This window comes from Xenia sp. Carnegie-2017, unplaced genomic scaffold, assembly GCF_021976095.1.
Source record: "Xenia sp. Carnegie-2017 unplaced genomic scaffold, XeniaSp_v1 HiC_scaffold_18, whole genome shotgun sequence".
Classification (NCBI taxonomy): Eukaryota; Metazoa; Cnidaria; class Anthozoa; order Malacalcyonacea; family Xeniidae; genus Xenia; species Xenia sp. Carnegie-2017.
In genome coordinates this window covers 276893-303327 of record NW_025813480.1, presented here as the reverse complement: position 1 = coordinate 303327, position 26435 = coordinate 276893, and the positions used below count along the sequence as shown (strand labels likewise).

General features: G+C 34.5%; 4 protein-coding genes and 2 long non-coding RNA genes across 6 annotated transcripts; 3 read left to right on the top strand and 3 right to left on the bottom strand.

Moving 5' to 3' along the window:
* Positions 1–26: 26 nt before the first annotated feature.
* On the top strand, positions 27–6962 carry LOC124437899. Its single transcript, XM_046987877.1, has 3 exons — positions 27–529; positions 643–793; positions 6752–6962. The coding sequence occupies exons 1-3, from the start codon at positions 279–281 to the stop codon at positions 6770–6772; spliced, it is 423 nt and encodes a 140-aa protein (XP_046843833.1). The 5' UTR covers positions 27–278; the 3' UTR covers positions 6773–6962.
* LOC124437905 lies at positions 822–1872 on the top strand. Its single transcript, XR_006945895.1, has 2 exons — positions 822–885; positions 1507–1872. It is a non-coding gene; the product is annotated as an uncharacterized LOC124437905 (long non-coding RNA).
* LOC124437898 lies at positions 909–2246 on the bottom strand. Its single transcript, XM_046987876.1, has 3 exons — positions 1876–2246; positions 1553–1787; positions 909–1473 (listed from the first exon to the last, which is right to left on the bottom strand). Exons 1-3 carry the CDS (start codon positions 1939–1941, stop codon positions 1304–1306), a joined length of 471 nt encoding a protein of 156 aa, XP_046843832.1. The 5' UTR covers positions 1942–2246; the 3' UTR covers positions 909–1303.
* Positions 6963–11229: 4267 nt separating the features above from the next.
* LOC124437906 lies at positions 11230–11711 on the bottom strand. The gene is made up of 2 exons (XR_006945896.1): positions 11490–11711; positions 11230–11326 (listed from the first exon to the last, which is right to left on the bottom strand). It is a non-coding gene; the product is annotated as an uncharacterized LOC124437906 (long non-coding RNA).
* A 17-nt stretch (positions 11712–11728) lies between these two features.
* LOC124437941 (serine/threonine-protein kinase/endoribonuclease IRE2-like) lies at positions 11729–13160 on the bottom strand. The gene is made up of 3 exons (XM_046987902.1): positions 12465–13160; positions 11891–12081; positions 11729–11753 (listed from the first exon to the last, which is right to left on the bottom strand). The coding sequence occupies exons 1-3, from the start codon at positions 13128–13130 to the stop codon at positions 11729–11731; spliced, it is 882 nt and encodes a 293-aa protein (XP_046843858.1). The 5' UTR covers positions 13131–13160.
* Positions 13161–14653: 1493 nt separating this feature from the next.
* On the top strand, positions 14654–15289 carry LOC124437940. Its single transcript, XM_046987901.1, has one exon. The coding sequence runs from the start codon at positions 14654–14656 to the stop codon at positions 15287–15289; it is 636 nt and encodes a 211-aa protein (XP_046843857.1).
* The last annotated feature ends 11146 nt before the right edge of the window (positions 15290–26435 follow it).

Here is a 26435-nt window from a genome sequence, read left to right as displayed (position 1 = left end):
TAATAAATGCTTAAAGTGCTACTGAAGTGAAATTTTGGGTATCGATTTTTTTTCTATAATCAAATAGTTCTATCTTTCCTGATCACTTTGGTATAATTTTTATGCATATTGAAGCACGGGATCATCAATAAATTTTTGCTCAAAGTTGGGTTACGCGTGCGAATTTTTACTACTGAAATATTATACGGATGTGACGTAATTAAAAGGACGGAAGTCGAAGTATGAGCATTGATTTACTAGTATTTTGTTAGATTTTTAACACATATACACAATAAAATATGAGTTCTTCAAGCAGTGAAAGCGAACGCATTTCGGATACTGAAAACTCAGATATGGAAAATGAAAATTTACTTTCGAATTCCGGCGATGAGGATACAATTGTGGCTAATTCAGTTGTAAATCCTTACGAAAATGAACCTCTTGCGAACGCAGTCGGAGAGAATTTTGTGTCGGTTGAAGAAGACGCAGATGGCTTAGAACCTCGAACATTGGAAGCGAGGTTCGAAGGAACCGTTCAGTTAGATAAGTGGTAAGTTGATAAATGTTATTAGAACTCTAGAAGAAATTAAACCATGAATTAAACATGTTATTTTGTCCTTATGTCGTGGTGCATAAATATGATAACAAACCACTTTTTTATAGGTGTGCATGTAGCTTGTGTCGTACTCAACTGCTGACAGATGCCATTGAATACCGTTGTTGTCAAGAGGTTGGGCCTACTTTACATAAACTGGTATTCGATGGTAGCATTGAAAAAATTAGCTGTGTTACTCTTCACGAAGAGTACATGATTGTGACACATGCTACAGTCTTGAAGAATGTTGGCTCACTTCTAAGAGACCAAGATGGAAGGTCATACAAGCGTCGTAGAATACATGAAAATGAGTTAGTACATTTTTGATTGCTAATTTTGTTTTGTAACGAATGATTAATATCTTGCCATGTATCTCTACTTTTTACCTTTATGTGGTTCATTATTGTGCTGTGATGCTTCGCAATTTTGTTGTGTGAAGTCAAAATAAATAATCAAATAGAAATTACTATTTTGAATTTCTCATAGATACTTGAGAGCAGTTGCATGCCGTTGGGTCATTCGATGGCTGTGTGGATGCCTTGGTTGGGAAAATTCTAGACCATTACCTGCATGTATCTACACAGACATCCGAAAACAATTTCCATTACGAAATCCCCTAGGCCAAGAACATGCTGGCTACAAGTCAGCACAGGAAAGAAACTGATAGAAGTAGGAAACATTTTTTGTAGCATAGTATATTATTTTATAACTAACTTTAAAGTTGGCCTGCTAAGAATGTTTGTCAAGTAATTCTTGTGGACAATGACTTTTTGGATGTCCTTTCATTAGCTGTCCACAATTTTTGCATAAGCGCGTTTTTTTTGGATCTGAAGGACCTGTTGAAGCAGCTTGTTTTTCTTTGTCTAAACCTTTTGCTTGCAGTACATCTTGCTGTTGATCTATAAATAACAATTTAATGTGTTTACTTTTAGAATGCACTGGCCATACCTATTATACATGGTAGCATGAACAACTTACATGTGGGAAACAATGGTGTTGAAGATAGTTGTTTCCTATCCAAATGCCATTGGATTGCCTCAGTTTTGGAAATTCGATCCGAGAACGTTTTGTTTAAGGCTTCTGGGACTTTTTCTCTAACTGGTTCACTATCAACGCTTTCTGTCGTGTTACACTCGTCAGAATTCCCTTCATCATCAGTATGTTTAACAGCGGGTTCAACATCTTTTACACTTCGTGTTACTTCACGCAACACCTGTTGAAGATAATAAGACACATTTACATGCATTTCCAGGTTGTGCATACAAACTTGTGTAATTTAACTTGTATAATTTTGTACTTGCAACTCTGCGGTCGCGATTGCTCTTATCACCTTGGATTGAAATGCCTTTTACAGAGTGGAACAGCATCAGAGCGCAATTGTCGTCTCATGTTTAGCGATTTTGCAACTGTTGCGTTCACGGTGAATGCAGAATCTGCGAAATGCATTGAACATAGCACAGAGTACTGTTGAGGAACGAATTTTGGCCTATGTCTCCTAACAAATTTTGTCCATTTACTCAGCCTCTCCTTGTCATTCATGGGGAAACGATGTACTGAGACACCCTCTGTGTGTTGACTGTTTGTACAACTTTTTCCGTTGGGCCAACCAGCAACACAATATTGTCCTCCTCGACGATTTTTTGCAGAATTTTGCCTACTCGCCATATTTAAACTTGCAGTGTATCGTTACGTTTGAATAACTTAATAAAAAATTATTCTCCTTATATTATGTGCGTTGTGATAATATTGCATGGGTTTTAAAACCACAGACTACGTCAAGGATGCAACACCCAGTTTATTGAGAAATATAAGTTAATTCAAGAAGTTTATAAAACTCTAATCGATTGTAAATGTTGCTTACCTATGCGTGTTGCTCATTTGTCACTAAATATACGCAATTTTTGCGAAGAGAAGTTATAAAATATGTAAAATTCAAGTTGGAAATATGCTTGTTCGTATATAATTTTTATATACTAAGAGCTTTAAAATTGAACTTCCGTCCTTTAAATGACGTCACGCACTCAAAGTCAAATTCGCATCAAAACAAGCAAATATGCCATGTTTGAACGCAAAGTTCGATGCGTTCCCATCGACTAAATTCATTGGGCGATAGCTCAAAATGATCAGTAAAATACAGAGAAAACGTTTGTATCGAAAAACGAAATATGAAAATTTCACTTCAGTAGCACTTTAAAATTTCTCAACTAAATAAGTCTTCATTTTCAACATATCACAAGTGCTTGATACTTTCATATCAATCACCAACAATTCACACATAAATTCATTCACTTTTCCTTGAGCTTCGAAGAAATAATCACAAACAAATTGCAACTTTATGCACCTCTGCATATTTACCAACCCATAGAGATAATGCATTGAACTAGTAAACCAATTCTTGATAATGAATAATGTTGTCTCATTTTCTCACAATAGGTTAGATTTGTATGTAACCAATTCATTCGTAACCATATGTAACCAAAAAAAGTGAAAAAAAATTTAAAAAAATACTTTTAGAAGTGGACTTATTTAAACAGCCCCTCGGGACTTCTTTAATTGGTTATTTATGCCTCGTGTCTTTAGCGCAAATGGCCCTATACAATACTCAGCATGTTTGAGACACCACACATGTAGTTTTACAGCCTTAAATAAAATGAATTGTCTGGATTCATTCAAATAATTTATATCAATTGATAAATAATTGTGTTTTTCTTGTTTGTATATACAACGACATCATACTATACACAACGCCTGGCTAATCATGTTTGACAGGGGCTTACATGTGATTTTACGATTTTTATGTGCTACATAAACAAATTTTACATCTACGGGCCATATATCATTGGCGATATTAAATTTAAGTGCGATTTCTAGTGTATCAGTAAAAAAGTTTTTGATTTGATCAAATTATTCCATTTTTATGGCGGTTTAAAGTCGTGAAAATGCCCTTTTTGATGGACGATGTTTGTCTTAAGAAAATTATGGGAATGCAATACATTTCCAATGACCAATTCAAAGCCATATGAATAAAATTGTTCATGTATCGTCTGTTTTGTCATATCAAATTAAAAAACGAATAAACATGTGGCGGAGGAAATAAGAAAGACTTATTCTAAACCATGAGCATTTCATATTTTTACTATGTCTCTAAAGTTAAACTAGAGAATTTTGTATATCCTATAATTCTTCTTAAGTCGATATTTATTGATAAAACTTACTTTTTAAATTTGTCTTGGTTGTAAAACGTGTTCCTGCCAAATGATGTAACTTAGCCAGTGTCGGGACCATTGAGTTCTATAATAACTGGAGGGGAAACATCATGATCAACAAAATTACTATAAATTATTAGCGCGCGGCCGCGTGGTCAAAAACATGGCGGATTTTGGTGGTCAAAGTCAGCGGAGAGACGCGGGCTCATGAAATAAAATTTTTGTCGCCCACCCTGATTTGACCACCACAATTGCGAGTATAGAAAATATCAAAACTTTTTGTTTTCCTAACATAAACACTTTTTTAAAATTTATTTATTAAATTGCCAACTTCTGTGGTTTGCGGACGCTGAAATAGCGACAGAAAAGGAAACATTTCATGACTCCGGTAAGTAGCACAGTATTAGTTTTACTATTTTGTTTTTAACACGATACTTGAAGAGTGTTTCTACTACTAAGTTTTAATTTAAAGTTATTTTGGTCCAGTCTTGTTTGTTCTTCACTTAATCGCTCGCCAGACGTGTCGAAGCTGTCAATTTTTATCGAGTTTTGCATCCATCTTGTATCATGATCAAGGCATCAAGCTAAACTCTCCTGATTTGAATTGAGTTTACCTCCCAAAAATGGGGCATAATTTGTTCATGTTTTTTTTGAAAAGATGAAGGGAAAGTTTACAACAGAGTTGTGTTGAAATTGAATGCAGTGCCATGCAAAATTAATGAGAACTATGGTATATGTTGTATAATAAAAATAACTATTAAACTGTTTGCCTGCTCAATTTGACTGACTGTATAGTGTAGACAATTATAATGGGATTGGAAAGTTGGATTTATGCAAACAATTTTAATGTACTACTTAGCGTTTCTGTAAATGAACTATTTATTGTTATAGTAAACAGGTTACTACTTCAAAACCAAGATAAAAGTAGTGTGTTGAACAATGTGCTAAGATTTGTTTCTACCTTGAAATTTTTGTTCAACAGTAGCTTATGATTATATCATTAATATGCATGAAAAATTAAACATATTATTGTCTCATCTCATCAAATCCATACTTGGTATGATTCCAGATGATCCACAAATTCACATCGGATGCATTGGTTACAATGAAGTTGAATGTAGAAGAAGCAAAATAGATGGCAAAGAAATTCTTTGTGTCTTATGAAGAATTAGTAGAAATCAATAAAAGAATTCTTTAAACAAATTGTAAACAAATTTAAATTTGCTCATGGTCAAGCAACCTAGTCAAAGAAGCAAAGTCTGTCTTCAACATGTGACCTTTCCAATTATTTAGTTTCTTTGTACAAAATACTATTTTCGAGAAACTTGATTTGTAAGTCTTTCATTAATATTTTTTACCAAGAGATAAAAGGAACTAATTCAAAGGCTTGATGTAAAATACAAAGATTTAACAAGTTGTTTATCATTTAATTCTCAAATGTTAGTTTGTACATATAAATAATTAGTATTGGTAGCTGTAAGTTGTTTAAGCAAAACAGAAGAGTAGTAGTGCTCGAAGGGTTAGCATTTTGAAAAATTATATCTTGTTCATGACATATATTACACAATTCCAAAACTGTAAGTAATGCACAATAATATCTATAGAACTTGATAAATTTCTTCACCTACACTGTCAAATAACTATTTTGCCTTCATGCAGCAATAGACAGTGTTTTTGTCAGAGAAACCAATGCACTTTAGTTTCCAAGTTTGTAATTTCAATGGAAAATTAATGTAGTTCTGTTCAGTAATAGATCCAAGATTCTGCCAAGCTGTTTACAAAATACAAATTACCAAGCAACAGTGTCATGGTGTTTTGAATTTTTTCTTTTGTAGCTCTTCTAGTTCAACATACTTTCTTTATGAGTTTTCAGTAGATTTATCAGGTAATGACAATACACTTATGATACTTATCCATGGTAAATTTTAGTTGACTTATGTCGTAGGACTGAAGCAAACATTTTCTCGCTTCCTTAGGAGCATTTTTACACAGATTTATCCATTTGAAGCAAGAAAAATAGGTGCAACAAACTGTTGACAAACAGTCAAACACAAAAAAGCATGAAATAATGTATAAGTTTGACGAGATTGACAGGTCTAGTAAAGAATGCCGTTTGATTTTCACTTTTAATAGGCTAAAATGTAAAAAAATAACTTAAATGTTACATCCAAAGTATGCGTTCCTCTACCGTCGATCTTCTTTATTTTGATGTGTGTCTGTACTGTGTTTTTCACGCAATGCTGAAGCATTATTTTCACATGATATGCTGTCGGTATCGTAATTGTTTTTTTTTCTCACTTGTTTTCGTTCATACAAACAGTATTAGAAATCAGGAGGGAGTGAATATTGAAAAAAAATTTTAAAGTGGAAGTTTTGACCACCAAAATCCGCCATTACCGCCATGTTTTTGACCACGAGGCCCAGGCCCCTTTGCCCCTCCAGGTCTTATAGAGCTCAATGGTCGGGACACAGAATAGATACATACAGAAGCGCCACTCAGCGAAAAATCTGTCCCCTACTTGTACCCAGTTCTTAAGTGCGCATCTTTTGCGTCCGCCATTACTCCAGCCAGATAAACTGGCCAGAATGTATATAGATTAATATTATGAAGAGTTGTTTTTCGAAAATTTGACGAATTTAAATTCACTTATGGAGAAAATTTTTAATGCCATCGGATAGGATACCAAGCATATGAGGTGAGAAACAGTTTTGTTGTAAAATACGTTCGTCAAATATAATTTTACGGGTTTTATAGTTTCTTGCCTTGAATTGTATGCGAGATCCATGTTTAGAACGTCTCTTATATTGAACGGCAGTTTCCCTAAGAATTTATAATTTAGGGCAAAAGTAATAAATATATTTAGTGTGATTACATTTCTGTATTTTCTAGTAAAGAGTTTCCTATTAGAATGGTCAACGGATTTGATAGAAGCGATAAAACGACCTACTGTGCGTAAAGAACGTTCTTCAGATGAAGACGTTATTAGTATAAAATTTGGACTAAACTAATTTATATTTGATTCTTGAATCGGGGATTTTTATTTACAATGTAGCTTGTCTGCATAATTGTAATTGAAAGTTTTTATTTGTAATTGTATATTGAGTTCCTGTGGCTATCATGTCTGTCAAATTTGTATTAACTTACAAATAAAGATGTTTTTTGTTGTCTTATTTTTAATAAATAATATATGAAATTACAATTTTTTAAAGAATGAAGTTATTGATAAATTGTTACAATTAAATTAACAACTTTACCATTATGTCAAACATATTGTCAAGCTCCTACAGCTTACCTCTTTGGTTAAACTTCACTTGTGAGTTGTGACCAACAATTGTATGTGAAAAATGATTAGAATTATGTCTGATTCACCGCACTGATCAACCAGCAGAGAGAAATTATTGCAACAAAGGGCTCGAAAATTCAATTTTTGCTAAAATCCATAAACTTCATTCAGTAAATTAAAATTTTTATTGTAAGAAATCATGTCACAAATAGAACTTATTCTGACAAAAACCAGTTATAGTTACTCTTAATGCCATTATTTAAATCGTAATACTTTACACGTTTACCAAAAGGTGAAACACAGATACACCAGAAAACTTTTTTAAAACATTTGACAGGGGGAAACTGTGCCAAGCCAACACCAATCCAATTCACAAAAGCATTCAGGAAGCTTTTTTATGTTCACTTCTCACATCATCAATAAGCATCCATGTCAAATATATAAATAATCTCCTGATTGAATTTAAAAAGGCAGAAATAACAAAGTTAAGTCATGTCGACCATATGGCAGTATATGTTTTACAAATTGCTATTCAAGCACTTTATTGGTGGAGGCCAACATGCTGCTGCTTATGTTCCAACTTGCTCAAAAAGTCATTCAAGCTTCACAAGTCACAACTGTGATGAATACAAAATATTTTGGCATCAGATGACTTTCATAGTGGCCATGCAGCATCGCTTCTGATAGTTTAAAACACCAGGGTAGACAATTTTGGTGATTCGAATGTCCTGCCAAACGTTGTTTGCAATATATAAACTAACTAGAGGATAATTTGATTTGTCACTTGTTTCAGCCAAGACCGAGATTTCAAATGTTAGAACAAATGTCTTCAAGATTCTCTGCAGAATTCTTATATGATAAAATTAAAACTGACGACAAACCATATACCGAGTACGCATCTCGTCAGATACATATCTACTTTGTAAATATTCCGAATAAACCCTCATTTATCAAAACGGACGTCGAATTAATGATAAATTGTTGAGAGCTTGATGTGTTAACTGTATCCACACAAAAAAATATTAAAAAAATGGCCAATCTATAGAAATATTTGGGTTTATTTGCCAAAACCCATCCGTAGAACTATATATTATATTACGATCTGGCTGCATTTATCTGGCTGGAAACATGGCCACCGTGTAAAGTTGCCCGGATGCTGGGGACAGGAACATCAAAGGCTCCGACATCGAGTGGCGCTTCTGTATGTATCTATTCTGTGGTCGGGAGTTATGAACAAACGTTTGCAGGTAAATCACTGATCTGATAATAGACTGGATATTGCTTCTACAGGAAGCAAAAGTGAAGCCTAATTATATATGCAAAATCCACTTCCGGGTACCACGGTGAGATACAAATTACTATAGAAATGTATGAATGTCATATCTTCATTTAATAGAAATGTATGCCGGATAACGTTTACAAACATGGGTTTTCGAATATTCAAGGTGCGACTATACCATTTGAGAAAAACAACTACAAAAATGGAAACTAAAGATAAAGTGCGAAAGAAACTAAACAAACTTGTCTTGTTTAAGCATCAGTAGTACTTTGCTCATGAAAAAATAAAGTTACAGCAAAAATAAAATGTCAACAATCTCTCAACATAAAGAAAGAATGATAAAAAAAGTAACTCGTCTCATTTCTAAAGAATTGAAACGTATACTAGATCATAACAGCCTCAGAAATTGGAAAGCGAACAGTGAACTATCTTGCATTGGCAATGAAACAAAATATATTCTCGCATGTGCTATTTCTATGGCTCTAATCGGAACTTTATGTTGGGCATTAATTTTATCACACGAATTCGATTTCCGCTCGGCAAGTCTCTCGCTACTATAATTAGGCTTCATTTTGCTACCTGTAGAAGCTATATCCAGTCTATTATCAGATCAGTGAGGTAAATCCATGACGACGATTTCTAATGTTTTTTATTATTTACGGAATTTTTAATGTTTAATTTCATTATTTATTAAATAACTAAATTTTGTCAATTGATTATTTGATACAACCAAACTTATGCTAGTCCAAAAAATGGTTATTTGTAAAATAACCATGTTTTGGCAAATTGGTTATTTGAAATAACCAACCTATTACGTTTGGTTATTTAATAAATAATGAAATTAAACATTAAAAATTCCGTAAATAATAAAGAAACACTTCGCGCCCCATACTTATTAACAACCAATATATCATAAACCACTCGTTAAAACGAACAATGCTAGCAAGAGTGAAGCATATTGCTGATAACTGATACAATGGAATACAATGCATCCTGTCTTCAGATTAGGGCAATCAAGCTTTTAACAGGTTTACTTACTTGTCAATTTACAACTCTGATACTAACACCATCGTCACAGAGAATGCACAGAATACTAACGTAATTAACTATACCACTGACTATACGACAACTTACTCCCTGGATAAATATTCATAGGATAACGATTTACGAATGCTTAGTGGCTAAAAAATATGGCCGCCGACCCCGTCTCGCGTTCTTAGGAATTTAATCTTCAATTCAGAAATTTCTAGAGTTGGCACTAAGACAATGTTGTAATATTTAAATGTAAAATAAACAAGAATTCAATTAAAATAACGAAACATGCATGAAGGCAATTAAGCTGGAGTCCCTCGGCAGTATTCATACTTTGAATTCCATACACATCAATGATACACACTACAATAATAGAATCAATGGAAATAAACTGAGAATGTAAATCTTGACGTAACAAGTAACAAATGACTGAAAGAGACAGATCTGGCTAAGTATTTAAAAGACTAAAATTCATAAATGAAAGCTTGTGGCTTAAAACATACCATCTTTTGTCTAAAGAAAAATGCAACACAACTAAGCCTGAATAGACAAAAATTCAACAACTTTGACTTCGTCATCATTAACCTCAGCGTACACAGATTTTCTTTTAACAATTTCAAAGCTGCAACAAAAGAAATACTAGGAAATAGTCACAACCTCACATAAAAGTGTCATTTTATTCAAATATTACCTATTTCCCCAATACAATAAGTTGTTCTTTTTATGTGTATCAATCTTTTACCCTTTGCAGTGGTACTGTAGTGACGTACATAAACTTAATAGCGTTCTAGTACATTGAACTCACGCTCGGAGCTCATACGAAAGACTTATATAACGCTAAAGTACAACGGATTTTGAACACAGATCGAGCAACTCCTTAATTGCGTTACAAGTCATAACATCCATATTATATTGTTATATATAGTTATATGTATTGTTATACATTGTTACACTTGAAGAAATGCTATGTATTATCAAATTACACATGTTAAAATTTATTGTATATTTTAAATAACAAACATGATGTATGGAAATCAAATTTAAATTTCATTCGCCTTCAGTTTTAGATCGTTCGTCATTTGAAGACAAAAAAATATTTAATTATATAACATTGTAAAATCTAACGAAAATTCATAGCAATCTGGCCATGTAATATCCAACTTGGTTACTTAATCTAACTTTCTTAAGAGCCTCAAATTAAAACATACATAAAAGACGATCTTGAATTGTGGTATCATTTATTTCCTTCTTGCCAATTGCTTTCCCATAAACCTCTTTTGCAGACAATAAAAAGACTTCATTGATGTGCACATTTTAGCTTTAAATTGAAACGATAATGTTCTTGTTTTTCCATTCGTCATTTGATCTGACCATTTACACTTAGGATAAATCATGCAAAGAAAATAAGTGAAATGAGCTGCTAAAAGGATTAATAACTCTAATCGAAAACTCTCTTCTTTTTCTAAGCAAGCATTTTTCGCAATTTCAGCATTAATGCATACGACGTGAAAGCATTTGCTGACTTAAAGCAAAAGATACACAATATTTAATATTGCATATGTATTCTTTACAAGTTTGACAATATAATAAGCTATAAGCTTCTTTTTACCATACGATAAAAATATGCCAAAGTCTCTGAATCACCATGATTCGTAGGTACTCGTCACTATCTTTGGATATCGGACAAATCGTTAATCTCGTCTAAAGATTTTTGACTATTGCTAGTACTATCACACATGCTTGAACCGTTATTTTCAGTTGCACAAAATTAGAAAACGATGCACCAGATACAAGTGAAGAGATTACGAATTTTGGTAGAATATTTAAGAAAAGTGACACGTACACAGAATTAGTTTGTTACATAGCTATTTACCGTTAAGTTCAGCGTAGTCAATAACACCTTCGCTTTTCTTTCCCTTGCCTTCTTCAAGTTTTACAGGATGTTCACTGTCTAACAAATGTTTGCAATGGCAATATACAGAATTCAAAACATATATATGCATTAAGTACAGTAAATGAAGAGGAGAACTAGAGTGAAAACAACAAATATAGTGTCATAGACCCCTAATTTATAGCTTGGCCATCAAAAATGAAAACTCATTTCTGTGTCTTACTTGGAAAATGTTTCTCTAGATCAGGTCTTGCCTTCCAGTCACTCAATCTTATGGCTCTGTGAACTAGATAAGGCAGTTCCTCAAAAAGTTGAAGAAAACACTCTTGATAGTTTCCATCTTTAACACATGATGACAGTTGTGGACGAGGTTTATCATGCCAATGCTGGCGAACGTTTCGTAAAAATCTTAAGCAACCTAACCATGTAGAGTCGGATACTTTATTGAAATGTTTAAAGACTTCAGGATCGATACGGTCCATCCAACCTATTGAAAGATTTAACTGCTCACGAAGATTTGAGGGAAGAGAATGTGGTGATGATGTCTTTATTTCTGGTTCATTCCCAACATCACACAGAAAATCGAAATTCTCCTTATTGGTTTGTAGATAAGGGTGTTTTAACGCTTCGTTGGCCAATTGTCTGTCTTCCGGTTTTAGCTGTAGCATCCACGATAAAAGGTCTATGAGCGTGACATCCTCGATTTCATCCAAGCCAACTGGGTTTCCTTTCAAAATGTTGTCCAGTCTATGCCGTTCAATTCCAAAAGGATGTTTCCCCTTTGTTGCAACATAATAAGCCACCATTCCGGCATTCTATTTTCAATAAAAAATGGAGTTAACTTATTTGTTACTTGCAAAAATACAAGTTCAGTTCGAAAAAATTAGCAAAATGCTCTCCAATTAAGAGTCGTAGCCATAATTTTTTAGAGCAATCTAAATGAGAGACATACAATCGTAAAACCAATAAGGCAATAACAACAATTCATTATCATACATATACATATTTTTATATTTTATACAGTACAATTTTTCTTTCGCCACTATATGACTGTACAATGAAGGTAAACAAAAATTTTATTTAAAAGTGATAATGATATCAGTGGCAGTGATAATGATATCCGTACCAAATACAACATTCAAATGCAAAAACAACATTGACCTGTAGTTGGACCTCTATTTCTACTTCAAGAACTTACCATAATGTCAGACTCTTTTTTGTAACGAACTTTATTAATTGTATCATCTGATGCGTTATATGACTCTGGAGCTATCCAATATTTAGCTCCTCTTTGTATGCTCCAATGTGTCGAAGTTTCATCAGATAACATATGACTTATACCAAAGTCCGCGACTAAAAAATTTCCTTGTACATCTCGAAGAACGTTTGATGGTCTTAAATCCCGATGAAGAATAGGACACGGACCGCTGTGAAGATCAGCTAAACCTTTTAAAATCTGCATAAGAATTGTAGGAAGTGCTTTTTGAAGATATTGCAAAGTAGAAGATTTCACAAAACTCTCTAACGATTCTTCACACAAATCTAATATCAAATACAAATAATCTGTGCCTGGTTCTTCTTCAAGATGCCAATAATTCACAATATAATTTGAACGCTTGGCATTAAACTCATTCAAAATATCTTTTTCTCGTTTGGCTAACTCCGCGCAGTTATCTCGAAGCAATCGTTTTACTGCTTTTCCGTAACCATCTTTTCCGAGTCCAATGTAAACACGAGTTCCATCACTTCCTTTACCAAGCAAAAACTCTTCAGAACAAATAATCTTTACACCATTTACAAGTTTAACGTTTCTTGGATTTTTCTGCCCATATTCTTCCATCATTCTGAACTTTTGCTGGTGCATTATTGATTTATCATAACATTTCCATGGTTGAGACAGAAATTCTTCAATTAAAAAGTAAAGTAGACTATTTAGAAAGGAATAAATCAATGTATCAAGAAGCAATTTAATTTTCTAATTATACGCACATCAAAAAAATGTGGCTATTAGACAAGATATGAAATACCTACACCGCTTTGCCCGTTAAGGTGAACTGACTTTTATATTTAGCTACTGAATAATAACATAATAACATAACAACATGTTTGCCTTTGTTTCAGTTTATTTATATTAACAGCATATTTCCCTGCTCCCAAACACACGGATGAGGGATATTTAGTTCAAAGGACGTTGAGGGACGTCAGGATCTTTTCACTTTAAATGCGGAAACATTGAGATTGAAAAATCAAAGATGAAAGCATCTGTCGAGGTGAAAAGAGTTCGGAGAATTAAAGAACCTAATGTTTTTAAGGTTACCTTCTGAAAAGCTTGAGTTTTTTTACCAGAATTATTGGCTTTTTATTGGCTATCAATAATCAAATAATATGTTTTAAAAGGATGTTTTCAACATAAATTATATTCTATTTAAGTTAATTTGTGTACGTGTAACGTATACATGTAACTGACACGTTGATCATGATGGTTTTCAAAATTTATTTTTAGCATTATAGCCAGTTTTCACTTTCTATACATACTGATCAAATTTCTATGTTTACAAAGTTTAAAATTTTCACATGATTTTGATCCACAACATTTGCATTATTTTTGAATTAAAAGATTTTAGTTGGCTACATATAATGATACCTTTTAAAATTAATTTATTAGGTTATAAATTATTGCCGTGTGGTTGCCGGCTTAGAATTGCGCCAACGTATCCTCTGCGTGTCGTAAAAGACGACTAAAAGGGGTTGGTGTAAGGAAGGGCATCCTACCGTAAAACTTTTGCTCCAACAAAAATCATGAACTTTGGAAAAGAGGATATGGCCCCCAGTCCCCGGCAGCCCTTCAGTGGGCAGGGGGTGCGAAGAATCTCCGGATCGAATGGTTGTGGAAGTGTCACCCTTCGGGTAGGCACAGTGAACGTTGGGACAATGAAGGGAAGGAGTGCAGAAGTGGCGGACATGTTGAAGAGAAGGAAAGTTGATGTGTGTGGGTTTCAGGAGGTAAGGTTTAAAGGTGAAGGTACGAGAGTCATAAAGGGTGAAGATAATGGAGCGAGATTTAAGTGGTTTTGGAAGGGAAACGGAAGTGGCACGAATGGTGTTGGCTTTGCGATAAGAGAGGATTGGGCGAAGTCGGTTGTAGCAGTGAAGAGAGTTTCGGACAGAGTCCTGAGAGTTGATTGTAGTTATTGAGGCCGAAGTTGTGAGTTTCGTTGTGGTGTATGCTCCGCAGGTTGGACGAAGTACGGAGGAGAAGGAAAAGTTATACGACAGCGTGTATGCAGTGAGAGCAGACATTAGAGGGCGATGTGTGATGCTTGGTGATTGGAACGGTCAAGCGTAAGAAAAGGATACTGTGCGCATGGAGGTTTTGGAGTTGGTGATATGAATGCTGAAGGCGAGGCGATATTGGAGTTAGCAGCGAGTTGTGGGATGGTGGTAGTGAATACGTGGTTTATAAAGGAAGAAAGCAAGCTTGTGACGTATGAATCTGGTAACAGTAGGACGGTGGTCGATTATATACTGGTGAATGAAGAAGAGAGGAAAAACGTGAAGGATGCAAAAGTGATTGCAGGAGAAGAATGTGTGACCCAGCACAAGTTGCTGGTCATGGACTGGAGAATCAGGAAGGTGAAGAGGAGAAAGGTTGAGGGTAGAGGCAGGCTTAAGCTATGGAAGTTACGATCGAATGAAGGGAAGCAGTGTTTCCGTGACGAAATTGCGACATTGAATGTTGAGGGTGAGACGGCGGAGGAGCGATGGACGTGCTTGGAGAAGGGTGTTTTAAAGGCAGCGGAGAAGGTATGTTGTAGAAGTAAAGGCGGTAGTAGAAGAACAGGCATGGTGGTGGGATCAACGAGCAAAGGAAGTGGAAAGGTGGAGAAGAATAGGATCGATTTGGATTCAAGAAAAAGGCGCGAAGTGGCTAAAGGAAAGAAAGAATCAGAAAGAGAATGGAAGGAGGAAATGGAAGAACTGGAGAAGGTGGAAGATAGGGGGACACGGTTGAAGTGTGGATGATTGGGAGAATAGTGGAAATGAGAAAGTTGAAGCGGATGAAGTTTTGGGCCGTGGGAATAGTGTGTTGATGAGGTGGCGGCGGCTCTGCGCAAGATGAAGAAAGGAAAACGGGACCGAAGTGGTAGCGAAATGTTGGACAATGAACTATGTGAGAGAGTTTGTAATGTGAACGAGGTTTTGAGGGCTCAAAGATGCCGAGTACATGGAGAAAGAGTCTAGTGGTCCCGCTGTACAAAGGAGCGACGGTATGTGGGAATTACAGGACTATTAAGCTGATGGAGCATGCGTTGAAGATAGTAGAGAGTGTTTGAAAGAAGGTTGAGGGAAGTTGTTCGGATGGGGAAGAGTATGGATTCATACCGGGAGAGGAACGACGGATGCGTGTTTTGTGTTGAGGCAGCTGCAGGAGAAATTTTGGAGAAGGACAGAGAATTGTATATGGTGTTTGTAGATTTGGAGAAGGCGTTTGATAGAGTTCCGAGAAAGGTGATCGAGTACGCGCTGCGTAAGAAAGGTGTGACAGAGAATATGGTTCGGGCAGTTATGGAGACTTATGAAGGTGTAGAGGCGGTGGTTACGGAGGAAGGTGCTAGATCTGGTGTTTTGAGGTAAAGTTGGTGTTCATCAAGGTTCAGTCTTGTCGCCGTTACTGTTTGCTTGTGTGATGGATGTACTGACAGAGGAAGTGAGAAGAAAGAAGGATGCTGGTGTTTGTTGTATGCAGATGACATTGTCTTGGTGGCGGAGTCGAAGCAGAAAGTCATGGAATGGTACCGAGAATGGAAAACGGCAATAGAAGTCAAGGGACTGAAAGTGAATGAGGCAAAGACGAAGGGCATGAGATGCTCGAGGCAGGTGGAGGTGAAGGACAGTGATAAATGGCCATGTGGAAAAGAGTGGAGGAAGGTGGGTGCATAAATGGAAATGTTCAGGTGTCCGTGGATTGACAAGACTGATTTTGAGTGGGCGTGTCGAGTGGTGGGCGAGTCGCGATTGAACGGTTTGAACTGGGTGACGTGAGTTTGGAAGGTGTATCGGAGTTTAAAAGGATGAAGCAAATGATGGAAGAGGGTGAGTGGAGGAACAGAGTTCTTAGGAAGTGTGGTGGGTTTGAAGTTTCGGAATGAAGAGTGTGGAAATGGAAGTTGAAGAAGGGAGAATGCAGAGTGTGGGAAGTTGATGGATAGGATCGGAAGGATGAGAAGGTGGAAAAAGATGGAAGGGTGGATGGAAAGGAAAAGAAATGAATGAATGTTGGAGTTGATAAACGAGGTAGACCGAGAAAGAGATGGATGGATGCTGTGAACAGTGATATGAAGGCGATGGGTATAACGAGAGATATGGCGAGGGATAGAGATGTGTGGCGTGGAAAAATTCATGGACCGGTCAACCCCCCTGGCGGGGATTAATACTGGCCGGTATATAAATGTTGTTTGTTTGTTTGTTTGTATTCTTTAAACTGTCAATGTGTTGTTAAGCTTTAATGCATAATCCCATGCACAATACTTGTGTATTGGACTGTTTGTGAACAGCTTGGTGCAACTGTCTTTCTTGAACAGACGGGTACATCTTAGTTAAAATGTCCAAAAAGGAGTTGGAATAAGTTAGCTTACCCCTACGACTTAAGTCGACTGGAAATATATTATAAGTAGGTATGTAATTTTTTTGAGTTTTTTTTGGTAGGATTGATTCTGGGTGTCTTATAAAGTATTATGATATTCTGATAAATCTAATGACAACTTATGAAGAAATTATCTTGAACTAAGAAAGCAAAAGAACGAAATTCAGAAATTCAATAATCATGTTGCTGGTTCTGTTTTGAGCCAAGATATTAGAAACTGGATTGTCATTGAAAACCATGGATCTACTACTGAACAGAACTACATTACTTTCCCATTGAAAATACGATTTCTTAAATTAAAGTGCATTGGTTTCTCTGACATAACACTTTTCTTATTGATAAAAGTTTTTGTGCTTGGCATTGATATTTTATATAATCGCAAATGTGGTTGTCAAATCCGGGTAGGCGAAAAAAATTTTATTTTATGAGCCCACGTCTTTCCGCTGACTTTGACAACCAAAATCCGCCATGTTTTTGACCACGAGGCCGTGCACTGATAATTTATAGTAATTTTGTTGACGTTTCCCCTCCAGGTCTTATAGAACTCAATGGCCATATATCATTGGCGATATTAAATTTAAGTGCAATTTCTAGTCATCAGTAAAAAGTTTTTGATTTGATCAAATTATTCCATTTTCATGGCGGTTTAAAGTTGTGAAAATGCCCTTTTTGATGGACGATGTTCGTCTTAAGAAAATTATGGGAATGCAATACATTTCCAATGACCAATAAAAAGCCATATGAATAAAATTGTTCATGTATCGTCTGTTTTGTCATATCAAATTAAAAAACGAATAAACACTTGGCGGAGGAAATAAGAAAGACTTATTCGAAACCATGAGCATTTCATATTTTACTATGTCTCTAAAGTTAAACTAGAGTATTTTGTATATCCTATAATTCTTCTTAAGTCGATATTTATTGATAAAACTTACTTTTTAAATTTCTCTTCGTTGTGAAACGTCTTCCTGCCAATGCGAGTATCGGGAATTATGAACAATCGTTTGCAGGTAAATCCATGACGACGGTCGTCTACCAATGAAATTCCCTGAAATAGAAACGTTTAATAAATTGCCATGTTTATCTAGAAATTTCAATCATTAGTATTTAAACTGAACACTGACACGCAGTTTTCTCTCTTTATAGGCCCGTTTACACGAGCAATTTTAATATGACAATTTTTATGCGACAAATACATTTGACCGTGTAAACGACACCAAATATATGTAAATATATCTGTTCGCATAGCGATTGATGTATTGCGCCCATTGTAATAATGAACAGTTACATGTCCATACTTCATTTTACGACGTACTTTTAATGCACTGTTTGTGCAAAAATGGCGCTGACCAAGGCCGAAAAACTTCAAGCAGTAGCTATTATAACATCTCTAATGGTGCACGAAGTGAAAAAAAACGAAAGTCACGACGATGGTGGGTAAAACCGTGGAAAACTGCGCAGCGCCTATACGCACAAGGGTTAGCACAAAATTTAATTCAAGAGATCCGAGTGACTGACCATGATGTATTTAGAAATTTGTTTCGGTAAGTTAAGAAATGTGATAGTCTTTTTATTCATGCACTCTTCAAAATTAAGTTGGTCAGTGGATTGTACAATCAATTCATATTTTACGTTCTTTTTTTAATAATGAAATTTTCTTATTTTCTTTACTTTTATTTACAAATTATAATCTTTACTACTTTTAAGGATGGATTCCATTTTGTTTGATGAGCTATGTGAAAAACTAACACCATTCATTGAAAAGAAAAACACCAATATGAGAGATGCTATATCTGTTCATGATCGCTTGTGTGTAACATTAAAGTTCTTAGCATCAGGATGCTCATACAAAGATTTGATGTACAGTTTCAGAATATCAGTTTCATCTATTTCAAAAATTGTATCTGAGGTTTGTGAAGCTTTGTATAATGTGCTGAAGGAAGAATATTTAAAGCTACCCACAACAAAACAACAATGGTTACACATTGCTGATGAATTTATGCAAATGGAACTTTCCCCATGCAGTTGGCAACATTGATGGTAAAAATATCAACTTGTGTGCACCTCCAAACTCAGCGTCTGAGTACTTTAACTATAAAAAACATTTTAGAATAGTCCTCTTGGCTATTGCAGATGCAAATGCTAAATTCATCTCATTTGATCTTGGAGCCCTTGGCAACCAGTCAGATGGAGGAATTTTTAAAGACAGTCACCTTAAAAACATATGCTATTTCCCACAAGCTGAAGAACTAAGAGATACATTATTGCCTATACCTTACTTTCTGCTTGGAGATGAGGCATTTGCTTTGAATGAAAATCTAATGAAACCATATCCACACCAGACTGCAATAGGTGATGAGAAAGTTTTTAACTATAGACTTTCACAAGCACAAAGAATTGTCGAAAATGCATTTGGATTGAAGTGTAGTCTATTCAGATGTCTTTTGAGAACATTGGAGTTGTTTGTTTCACATGCAATGCAGGTGGTGAGGGCCTGTATGGCACTGCATATCCAAATCTAAATTGAGAGTCATCTGATTATTTACAGCAAGCTCCTGAAAATCTTCCTCCCTACCAATGACGATGTAAATAATATCGACTTCTTTATTAGACACCACTCTCGTTTGATCCGGAACACGGACAATCTGTTGTCCGTTGTAAACGTATTCCATGCTTTCTTCGTTAACTGTGGCATTTAGAGATTCTTGGATTTCCATAAATTGGACTCCGCCACAAAAGTCTTGTTGAGGGTCATCCAAATTATTGACAACACCCGCATGAGCACAGGTCAAGGCATAGTACATATCATTCTTAAGGCAGAACATTGTCAATGTTCCAAAACGACCCTCGGTTCTTTGCGCTATAATTTTAGACAGCATTCGAAACTTTGCTTCTTTCAATGGTTTAGATCGTAATTCGATGTATTTCGATGCTTTCCATTTTAACTTTTCATCGATCTCATTTTTGATAGCAGCCTCCGAATTTTCTTTCTCAAAATCAACTGTGACATACAAATGAGGACTTTACATACTTTAACAGACTTTAACGAACGAAGTTACGAATGTGTTCTGCCTGATTTCTAAATACCTTAGCTAAGTCATGGCAGTTATTTGTTCACAAACCTCAATTATGCATTAGTTATGTATAATTATTAAGTAGTGTCTCTTTTGTTTGACAAATGACAACCCAGGCAGTGATTCTGTAATGTTGCATTTTGATTCTTGCGAGAGTTGAAATTAAGGTTGAACATAAGTTTTCAAGAAGGAATTAGGTTTAGACAATTTACTAAAATTTCTGTTATTTTTGGATACATACGACACTCACCAGGTTTTTGCCAAAGTTGATTTGTTAAAGAACTTGTACGCATTTTAACATGATAGTTATTGCCAGGAGACCTAAATCATATTGCTAACCAAAAGTTAATAAAAACTGGAAAAAAAAATATTCTTTATTATTCATGTATAGTGACAACGTTTTGCTTATCAATGATCGAACAAAAACCAAAAATCATACAACTTGGTTCATTTATAATTATGAAATAGACACATAACATGTATAGTAACGACAATTCAATCGTTAAGTACACTAAAATTATTTACGAAGAAAAACGGATGGGTTGTTTTCAACTGTTTCTAATATCGTATGAATGTTTTATGCTGTGCGGTATTTGAAATTAAATGAAGATATGATCTTCGCACTTTGCTGGACAATTTAAGCACTTCATGTGTGACTTCATAGCTCAGTTGGTCAGAGCGCTGCACCGGCACCGCAGAGGTCATGGTTTGAATCCCGTTGAGTCACCTGATTTTTTCAGGTCCTGAGACGATTGCTTAAATTTTCCAGCAAAGTGCGAAGATCATGTTTCTAATATCCTCGTTTCATTTATGAGAAAAAAATCAGAACGTCAGCGGTAAGATATGTAAGGTTTTCATTTATGTGATATATGGTTAGTTACAGCTTGTTTTTTGCTCAATTAAGTTACATATTCATAATTATTGAACTATTGGATTATTACATTATTGATAAGTAATATGAACTTTAGGGAATATAAATTAATACGTTAAAATCAAATTAAATGTACGTTTTTATTGACAATCGTTCTTTTGAATTGGTTCTTTAATTCGTTCATTATAATTTGAACTTGGATAGTTAAAAAAAAATTAAATAAATGGATAAATGTTAAATTAATGATTAAGTTCAAACTAATGCATACGGTTACATAGAAGGTAATTATTTTGCAGAAAAAATTGCTTGGGAAAGAAATTGGGATATTAAACAATCTAAGGAATTCATTCAATTTTACGACTTTTTTTCCATAAGTTCCAATTTTTCCAAAGCATCTTTTAATCTCAAGCAAATGTAGAACGTCTCCACTTTTCCGTTTTGGTCTTTCTTCCTTCAGCAACACCATATGCAAAACGTCGTTTTTTCTTGTTTTCATCATCACAAAAATACACAAGAGATCCTGAATCTCCGTCCATTAGAAACTTAACATCACTTTTTACCAACACTGCGTTACAAAATACGGGTCTTCCGTCGTCGTCATCAAAATTAAACATTAGATCCTCAATGTTTCCAAAACGGGCAACTGGATCGCATGTAAGGAATATCATCGCGTTCCACTTCGAGTCGCTTGTTGGATAGAGGTCGAACCTTCCACACCTTTGACGGGTCGTTTGGTCGGAATTCGATGTACTTTGAAGCTTGCCAACCAAGTTTCTCGTTGATTTCTTGTTTCATATCGTGATCAGTTATTCCGTTAACGTAATCAACGACCATGTACAAGTGAAGATATGGCATCTGGTCAGTTGGACCCGCTGTTCCACATTTTCCACAAAACCAATCAAAGCTGCAAATGTGGAAAAATCACGGAAAGATTGAACAATAAAGCAGAAAAATATCTTCGCGTTGATAAAAACTCAACTGGAATTGAAGGAATATCAAAAAAACACAAATAGTGAGATTTACCTTTTTAGTTTCTTATGCACGTCATTGCTCATTTTGAAATCGTCGGTGAGAAATTTTTTTTTGAAGAATTGAAAGTCATCGGTACCTACATATCCTCAGATAGTTGCATAAAATTAATATCAACGGTTAAACATGCAATCCATGGTAAATAAAGAGTCAATTTTACCTGTAATTTCCGATGTCAACCGAGCACCAGTTGATGTGACTGGATTCTTTCCTATCAATACAAATTTATGATTTTTAGTTGTTCTGAGTGTGCACTGTTTTCAAGTCTAAGATAGTAATAAATCATAATCATTAAATACCATTAACTTTTAACAAGAATTCCTTGTTTTTTAATATTTTTGACGGTGGCTGTTGATAAACACGGGAAATCGAATCTGGTTCTAAAAGAATCAAACACTTATTAATTAGAATGTAATAGTAATGCATAAAATTCTACAATGAGAGAACATTTCATTTCATAAAAATTCATGCATCGACAAGAAAAATTGTAAAACAGAAAAATGAAGCGTTGCTTATTGACATCAACCCCTTTATTATTTTTATGATATTCACTTGTCCTTTTTTTCTCTCGACAGCTTTTAACAATAAGTGCATGTCCTATGCAAAAGATAGCCTTTATTTATTGCAACACTTATGCTATAGGTAAAATATATATAGGGCTGCAAAGCTGTTGCTCCTAATCAATGTGTTTTTTTAAACAACAACGATTGTGGACTAATTTTTAGGATGAAAATCATTCACCTGGACATCAAAAATTTAATGATTCAAAATAATACCTTGTCGACGTTTATAATTAATGCGTCGACATTTTACCGTTACTTGAGAGTCTTCTGAAATATTACATAAAAACAAAATAATATAAAAGGCTAGCGTTACTTTATAGAAAACGAAACTTTCTTCATTGATATACAGCAAGCCTTTCTAGCTGCAAAATGTTCACACAAGGCAAAGAAGTAATAACTCAAAACATCTTACTTTTGTTAGCTGCACCTCCTTCACCATCGACGCTTTTAGCACTTTTGGATACAGTAAGACCATTGTCCCGAAGTCTAAAAAATTGACCATTCTGAAGACCAAGAGCTTTTAAGCCGTGGTTTAACTTCAGGCAGATGTAACTTTTTTCTGAACCGCTGTCACCATCATCACATATTTCGCAAACTCCATACGCGAACGGTTGCCAATTTTTTTTTTCATCCAAAAACCAAACAAGTGTACCAGAGTCACCGGAATCAAGAAATGTTTGACAACTTTTTATCTTGATAGCATTCTGGAAAATGCGACGCGGGGAATTTTTACACCAATACTCATAATTCAATTCATTGATGAAGCCCTCAACACCAGTGGCTGTGCGGACTTTAACAGCCTCCTTGTTGTCCTCAACCCTTCGTTGAAGTTCTTCACTTGCATGATTCAAGTTTAAAACAACATCTTCCATTTCATCACCAATAAGTTTCTTGAAATCTTCTTGCTTGCCAATATTGATAGACATGATGTCTGTTTCACTATCAAACTGAGCAAAGGTGTGTCGATAAGAAGATCCAATTTCTGCTTTACAGTCACTCTTAGACGGAGTGTACATATACTTGTTTTCATCGTGTTTATTCAAGATTTGTACAGCTTTGCTGATTGATACCAGTCGCTCTCCGTCAAGAAATGTTTGCTGATAGTCAGTGGCACAAGCAACATGTGCGCATGTCAAGGCGGAGTAAACACCACCCTTCAGACAAATCAGTGTTATCGTACCGCGAGATGCTCCACCATTCTGATTCCCATTATGTGGTATTTCGATATTTGAAAGAAGCCGAAAGGGTGCTTCAATGGACGATGGCGACCAAAATTCTCTCGATTTCAATGTTTGGATTCCATGCACATCATGTATCCCTTTTGCCAAATTCATGCTCGATTTTGTAAGATTGACAGTCAACCCTAAAGTTGATTAATTATTAAAACATGTTACATGCCGCATCATATCAAATTTTCGGCCCGCAAAATTTATATTTTTCAATCGGCCCGATGAACAAAACAATACAAATTAATGTTTTTTTAATTTAAATGAAGCAATAAATTACCAGCACCGTTGATCTTCGACTCATCTTGAGCAATAATCGGCTATACCAACTTATGATGAGTCAAGCGTTAAGCACATAGTCGAAGAATAGTAAAAGAATAGGAAATTTTTTATCCAGAAACGTTAACTCAGTCAACCTACACTGATTTCAACGATGGACGAGTACAAACTACATTTACGTAAAATTTCATAAAAATTGCATAAAACTAGATAAAATTAAATAAAAATTATAAGAATACAATCTAAGTATTCGATTTTATATAATAAAAAACTTTTCAAAAAAGAAAGCGATAAAATTATTCGTATTTTAGTCACAAGAAAGTAAATTAGAAATTATCGATTTTTTTTATTTGTTTCCAAAATGTTAATAAAATATCATTACTACAATGGATGAACACAAACCAAATGCAAAAAACGAGACAAATTTGAAAGCTTTCAGTAATTATAAAGAGGCGTCAGCCTTTGTTCACCATTCATCATGCATTTTTTACAGTAATAAATAACTTAATTCAATGTCATTGATTAAATATATTTTTCTATACAGTAACGATCTCTTTTTGTGAGTGAGACACAGCGTAGTTAACATCAGTACAATATTCTACAAGTCTCTCAAAAACTTGCAGGCAACAAATGTCTAAATGCAATACCTTGTAAATATTGGACAATATCTTGACGGCCAATAGCGGTCAGAGCATGAAGTAAAATTGTTTCTGTAGCATTTCTTCCACTGTTTCTTTTCCAATATCTAAGCATTTGAAATGCCCTTTCTTCCACTTTTTTATGTTTAGAATTAATTTTGTCCAATTCGCTTTTAGGTATCGATAACTTTCTACCAAGCTCGATCCACTGAGGACTAATGAAGTAGGCAATTTCATGGAGAAGATCATCCTTTGCAGCACTGACGATAGATTTCGTCACTTTTTGTTCTATATCAAGCAGAATTCATAATTTTACTCATAATTGTTATCACTTTTCATGGAACAAAAGCACTGAAGCACCGAAGCACGGAAGCACTGAGGGAAAAAATAACTTTTTACTAATGAAACTATTCATTACTAATACATTGATATATTGCTGTGCATGACAATACAAATCTCATAAAATTCGAAAGAAATTTACATATAGATAAAAATAAATGTTATTTTCGCAATTACATAAGACAGGTACACAACCATTATGGTTGAAAAACTGACACTATATAGACACAAAACGCTTCATGAAGTAATTCAACTTCTCTCCAATTTAGCAAAAACAAAGACACATACACAACCATAAACATTATAGATATTATTTTGGCTATTGCATGACAAAATTTTAAATCTAATTGTTACACCGTCATATCTACTAACCAATGCGATGAAAAGAATGACACCAAACAAAGCTGAAAGAACACACTATAAAAAAAATATTTTCACATTTACATAAGGCATGTCAATTTGATTATCTTATTGTTAAAAAACTGAGACTATAACAGACACAGGGGCTTGGGAAGTCATATCCGTCCGTAAACAGACAAGTAACCTCTTAAAATGAATTAATTTTGCTTCAATACATTAAACATAAACAGACAAAAACAACAATAAACATGCATTATTAAGGTAATATATTGCATGACAACATTGTCTTCCAAATGTTGCCAGGACAACACAGAAAAAAATCCAATAAAAAACCCTATGAAAACAAAATTATCTTCCCATGTTAATGTTCACATAACACAGTGAACATAAACAAACATAAACAACGAAAAACATAAATAATGTAAGGACAGTTTATGACTATACATAACAATATATGATTATACATCAAATGTATAATCTTATAGACTTCGCTAAGGAAAGAATTTCGAATATCTTTATTATTCTGAATATTTTTGTCATTTATGCTTTATGTATGAAGATTCATCATCAGTAAATTGCATGACAAATAATTATTTCAACATTTACGAAATAAAAGGTTAACTAAGCAGGAAATATATTGTATTCCAGTTGCATTAATGTAAATTAGTTTGTAATGAAAATAATATTTAATTTTGTAAAAGAATGTTGGTTATGTGAATGTTTTATTGAGTCTGACCTTTTTACTAATAAAAGTATTTTTTACTAATACATTGTTATATTGCCCTGCATGCATAACCATACAAACCTGTTGCTTCCAAAATTTCTGCATTTAAAGAAAAACAAATATTATTTTCACACAAACACAAAACAGGCCAAATTGACTATCCTATTGTTAAAAAAATTATAACTGTATAGACACATAAAAACTTCATAAAATTAATTAACTTTCTGTAATTTACTAAAAACAAAGACACATAAACAACAATAAACATTATCAATATTAATAAATTGTATGACCCTACAATCGTCAAACTGTCCTCAGGTTAACACAAACTTAAAATTGTAAAACTTTAATCGCTTAGCAAAGAATAAGCACGGATATTTGAATATTCACTGGGTAAACGAACGGATAGAAAAATATACAAA